Here is a 6,000-nt window from a genome sequence, read left to right on the forward strand (position 1 = left end):
GACTCTGAATTAAGCATTACTCTCTGCAAATGGAAGAATTTCATTAAAAAGCATGTTTATAAACTGTGTATTTTACACAGAACCTTAGTGTGCAAAAATAAACTGATTTTCATCTGTAAAAGCAAAATGAAAACCAAATAAATTGATTAGAAATTATTTCTTTATTGTAGCTAGCTTTATGTGCCAAGGTTAATTTATTAATGACTTTTAATGTATATAGCTAAGGAAATATTCTCTTAACAAGATTAGTCATGTTAATTACTTATGTATAATTCTTAATTATGCATAGACATAATTCCCTAAGTACCAGATTATTTAGTTAATATAGGTATGCTCATATGAGCAAAAGTTTAAAGTGTTTAGATGTAAAGATAGTTCATGACATGGAGTGAGCTCATGTTGCTGAAAGAACAGAATCATATGCAGACCATTGACAGACCTGAATTTCATTTGACAGATTCACTAAGCTTCCCACCTTGAGTTGCCCATTCCTATATGCAAATTCTCTTTTATTTATTTTTTAACACTTTTCACACAAACCTATGACAATAGAGTATAATCTGGTATTATTTATTTATTTATTTATTTATTTATTTATTTATTTATTTATTGGTTTTCTGAGACAGAATATCACTATGTTGTGCTGGATGGCCTGAAACACACTGTGTAGAACAGGACAGAGATCCTCATCGAGATCTACCTGGCTCAGCCTCCCAAGCACTGGGATAAAAGACATGTGACACCATACCAAGCCTTCTACTAATTTTCAAACCACACTAAAGTGAGAGTTCTCCAAATACAACATCATATATCTTCCTCGGCACCACACATAAAATTCATATTAAGAACCATTTTGCATTTTATTGAAATAAATATAAATACCCTGAGGAGTTTGGTTTTGTTGCAGGAAGTATTCCTGTTTCATAGGAGACGTGGAATAGGAAACTTTCATATATTTATAGAATTACAAGAGGATTGAACATTGAACTTATAGAAGTGTAAACACAGGTTAAGAAGAGAGGTAATATGGGTTAAAATAACTAAATACAGTTCAAGATAAGAAAATATCATTTCAGAGGTGTGAAAGGCATGACCAAGTAAGGTAGTCAAATTCCAACTATGGACTCAGCTGTGAAAAAAGTTACTCAATGAAAATAATTCTCAAAAGATCTCTCAACCCAGGGAGAAGCTATTCCCTAGGCTAATGTTAAAAATATCTCTGTGAAATACATAGAAGTATATGTATACCTCTCCCTTGTGCTCATACCAGTAGGGCATGGCTATGTCACACAAGCTTTATGGATATCATAATAAAAGCTGTTAAGAGAAGGTTTAAAACCTTCCCTTTAACATTCTTATTGACTCAGAAAAGCTATGAATCCACAAGGTGAGTTAGAATCTTTCAATGGATAAAATTATAAATTCTTAAACTAACATCTCTGGATTCATAAATAAGCTTTGTATATTATTAGATGTCCAGGTTTCTGCCCACTTGAAACTGGCATAAGAAATGCTAGTGAAGTAGTTGGTACACTTATATTTCAATGAATAAAGTATTTTTAAGTTTTAGGAGAAATCACTTTAGACAGTAAGCATTCATAATTATATCCAATTATTATCATTTAATATTTATATTTCATTGCCAATTCCTATGCTGATATGTGATTTGTCTTCTATTAAAACGTCTGATGTTTTCTCTGTTGTTATAAAACAATACTAGAGAATGCAAATGTTCAATCTCAGGTATGTGATGAAACTGCGGACCTAATTATATTTTAAGCAATAGCTATACTAATTTTATTTTAAAGACATTTATATGTGCTATATTTGTGTCCTGAAACTGAAAAAAAGTATTTTCTTCCTTACTGGAACTAAAGAAGAGAGAAAAGATAAGCAGAAGTGGAGAGGAGAGAGTGGAAAAGAACAAGAGAGCTAAAGAGAGGGAAAGGGAAATGTGCAGAGGAAAATGGGATAAATGCAGAGTGTGTTGGTGTGATGACATGCCACACTTCCTTGCTAATACTAGTGTTATCTGGAGAGGAGGATTCCAGTTAATGTGGAGAGTGATTACTATCTTCCAACACAGATTTTCTGGAGACTTTACTTGAAGTTCCAGCATGGAAAATAGATTCTGTGCGTATTGGAAATTTCAGTAGATTTCTTTTCAGATAGAAAACTATCCATTATCCTCAATTTAGAATTCCTGATAGTTGAAGTCAAAACCTGTTAATAAATATGTTCTGTGACCTTGTTGAAATTGATAATTTGTACTACAAAATTTACTACTTAAGTGAATGTTTTGTAAGACCAGAAAATGCATATTTCTATAGTTGAGTCATTTTTATATAAATCACATCTTAATTTAAAAATATTGTTTAGTGCTTAAATAATTAAAGATTAAGGCCCTGGTTCTAAGAGACTGCAAAGGATTTAACTGGAAGGCTTTGGAGAGAGAGAAGGGAAAAGGCACAATGATATAATTTTCAAAATATAAAAACAAGACCCATGGCTATAAAAATATGGGTATAAATTTTCACCTGGTTCTCTTGATATATTTGAAAATAGAAATTTCTCTGCTCCTTGGAAAGCCCTGCCAGTGTTAGGTGTTGGATACTGATGAGCCTTGACACTTTGCTGTGATTTTGTTTCTTTGAATGAAAATCAACAATGATGTGGATTTCTACCTGATTCTATGCCCTGATCCTTGAGAAGCAGTATTAACTTAAGTATGAATGATTTAACTTTGCACTGCTCTTTTATTTTCATGTTTGTTTAGCTATTATCTTCAAGAATTTTAATGAGACAAGTGAATCAGACAAGTGAAAAATTACTCATTTTGGTACTAAAAAAAATTAGGTCAATAAGGAAAATTTCACACCCTTCAAATAGAATTAAGAATTTCCCTGTTGGGGCACATGTGAAGGTTAGCAAACAAAATCATTTAATGCTAAGACAGAATGTGAGTTCAGTCCCCAGGGCCAGCTTGGGGCCCTGTGTGTTGTCTTCTGATCTTTGCATGCACTCTAGACCATGCATGCCCTCCTACCTACAAACATGCATGTACACACTCATCTAAACACCTATCCCCCACCCCCACCCCTACACACTCCTAGAGACACACATGCACAGAGAGGGGGGATAATATATTTTATTTTTTAAAATTAGAATCTCAAATAATTTGCAAGCTATTAATGCTTATGATAGGTGATGGTTTAACAAATGGAATGTTCTCTCCAGCCTTTACTCAGATGGAGAAAGAAAGAAAAACATACTTTTTTAGTTATTATTTAGCAAATATAGACATTTAGAATAAAAATTCAAAAACCATATAATAAAATATTTGGTGGTAACAAACAACATCAGTCACAAAATATGAGGAGTCCTGCTCTTTCTGATCCACATATCTTCAAAGTAAACTGTGCTGTGAAAAAGAATTTTCAGAAAAGCATTCCATATGCTAGCTCACTTAAGACGACCTTATTTATGGTCTTCGTCCTTTCCTCTTCATTAAACCAAAAATAATTGTGCTTTCAATAGCTTCAATGTATATATATATATATATATATATATATATATATATATATATATATAGAGAGAGAGAGAGAGAGAGTATATATATACTATATATATATACTATATATATATTCTAGATCATTTGCTTCTATGTAATAAACTCTTTCAAAATTCTCTTTTATAGAACTCAACACTACACATACTCAGATCACTTTCTTCTTGCTCACTGGTGTACCAGGATTAGAAGATATCCAGATTTGGATCTCAATCCCTTTCAGCTTCATGTACCTCTTAGCTGTGTTTGGCAATGTGCTGGTTATAGCAGTGGTAGTCTGTGACCGGAGCCTCCATGAACCCATGTATCTCTTCCTGGCCATGTTGGCATTCAATGATGTTCTCCTCTGTACCGTCACTGTACCCCAAATGCTACTCATTTTCTGGCAGGGTCCCTTGGCTGCCGCCTTCCCTGCCTGCCTCACACAAATGTTTTTTGTCCATGCTCTCTTCCTCTCTGAATCTGCTGTCTTACTGGCCATGACTTTTGACCGCTATGTGGCTATCTGCACACCACTGCATTATACAACTCTGCTTACAGGCTCTCTCATTGTCAAGGTTGGGCTGGCCCTGGTAGCTCGGAGTGTGGCTGTTGTTACTCCTGGTGTTCTTCTTATTCTCCGCCTAGACTTCTGTCATAGCAACATTATCCACCACACGTACTGTGAGAATATGGGCATCGCCAAGTTGGCCTGCAACAGCATTACCTTAAATAGCATTTATGGGCTCTCGGCAGCTCTCCTCACCACAGGGCTTGACTTTGTCTTCATTTCCTTGTCCTACTGGCTCATCTTGAGAACAGTCCTACAACTGCCGTCCAGGGAAGCCCGGACAAAAGCCTTTGGCACCTGTGGAGCTCATATTTGTGTTATTTTGATATTCTACACCCTGGCCTTTTTCTCTTTCTTTACTCATCGCTTTGGGCACCATGTGGCCAGGCACACCCTCATCCTTCTGGCAAATCTCTATCTTCTGATACCCCCAACCATGAACCCCATTGTTTATGGAATAAAGACCAAAGAGATAAGGGTGCGAGTAGTAGGGCCCTGCTTCAGACCAAAATGATTCAAGTCTAGTTAAACAGCAAAGAACAGGGAATCCAAGATAAAGGACGAGGTCTAAATAAAAATCCAAAAACCGTCTGTTCATATCTTGTCCTGGAGTATTTAACATTCAATAAAAAACATAATAGAATTCAAAGGAAAAAGAGTATAATGTTGGGTATGTGGAGAGATGCAGAAGATCTTGGAGGAGTTGGGAGATGGGAAACTATAATCTAAATACACTGTATGAAAATTTAAATGAAAAGAATGCACAAAACATTTTAAAATAAGTAAAACTACAGAACATATTATTCCCAAAGGTTATTGTTGTGACATAATTAGGAAATTTACAGGAAATGTAAGTGCCTTTGATGAGTGTATCAACATACTACAGTAATCACGGGGAAATCAGTGTACTAGAATAAGTTAAATATTTTATATTATATGTATCTTTCTATGTCAGTTTTCCATAGACAGAGTAAAATAATACCTTTGTGAATTCAGGAATTACTAATTATCCTAGTCTCAAGAACAACAGAAATGAACGAATTCATAGGTGCAAACCAGATTATTTAATTAATCAAATAATAAAAGCTAATGATTATATAAATAAGCTCCATTATACACCTTATGCATAGAGTATATACATAAAATAAATTGTTTTATTTTCCTTTAACTTTTAATTTTTTTAATTGAAGTAGAATTTTATCACTTTCCCCTCCCCATGCCCAAGCTACTCTCCCTCAAAGCCTTCCTGTTCCCCACAGTCTTCAGTTGATAGCCTCTTTGACTGTTTTTATGTTACATACCCATTTATACATGTATGTTTATGCAGAAACCTGCTAATTTCATTTTTGTTGTTTGTGGTTTTTTGCATCCAAGGCTGACCATTCATCACTGGGAAGTGCATAAGGAAGCTCATCTCTGGTAGACTAACTTGATTCCCTGAAGTCAACAGACAATTTGCCTATCATTCAAATGCTTTTCCCTTACATTTCCAGAAAATATCTATTTCTTACAGATTTTAAGATGTTCATGTAATAAAGATGCTTTGGTTTTTACATTCTAGAATTTTACCTTGTTTGGATTAATTAAATCACAAACATGATGTTTTGTCAAACATAGAGTTATATAATGATATCCAAAGATAAAATTAATATTTATCTAAGACTTGGGAAGGACAGAAGCCAGGCTGCTATAGACTCCTCTTTCAGGGCATATTGCTGGAGTAGGTGACTTCAGTTTAAGGGGTAGAGACTATGGGACAAAATAATTAATTGCCTCTCATTGAATTTGATTGATAGTTTAGGTCAATCCATAATATCCTTTAGTATAATATTCTGATATGAAAATGAAAAAGTCTGTCTGGGATGTTCTTAATAAGAAGAAT

General features: G+C 34.4%; 1 protein-coding gene across 1 annotated transcript; it reads left to right on the top strand.

Annotated features, from left to right (window-relative positions):
- Window positions 1–1,374: 1,374 nt before the first annotated feature.
- LOC131911151 (olfactory receptor 52Z1P-like) lies at window positions 1,375–4,632 on the top strand. Its single transcript, XM_059263121.1, has 2 exons — window positions 1,375–1,387; window positions 3,698–4,632. The coding sequence occupies exons 1-2, from the start codon at window positions 1,375–1,377 to the stop codon at window positions 4,630–4,632; spliced, it is 948 nt and encodes a 315-aa protein (XP_059119104.1).
- Window positions 4,633–6,000: the final 1,368 nt, after the last annotated feature.

The sequence above is a fragment of the Peromyscus eremicus genome, chromosome 1, assembly GCF_949786415.1.
Source record: "Peromyscus eremicus chromosome 1, PerEre_H2_v1, whole genome shotgun sequence".
NCBI lineage: Eukaryota > Metazoa > Chordata > Mammalia > Rodentia > Cricetidae > Peromyscus > Peromyscus eremicus.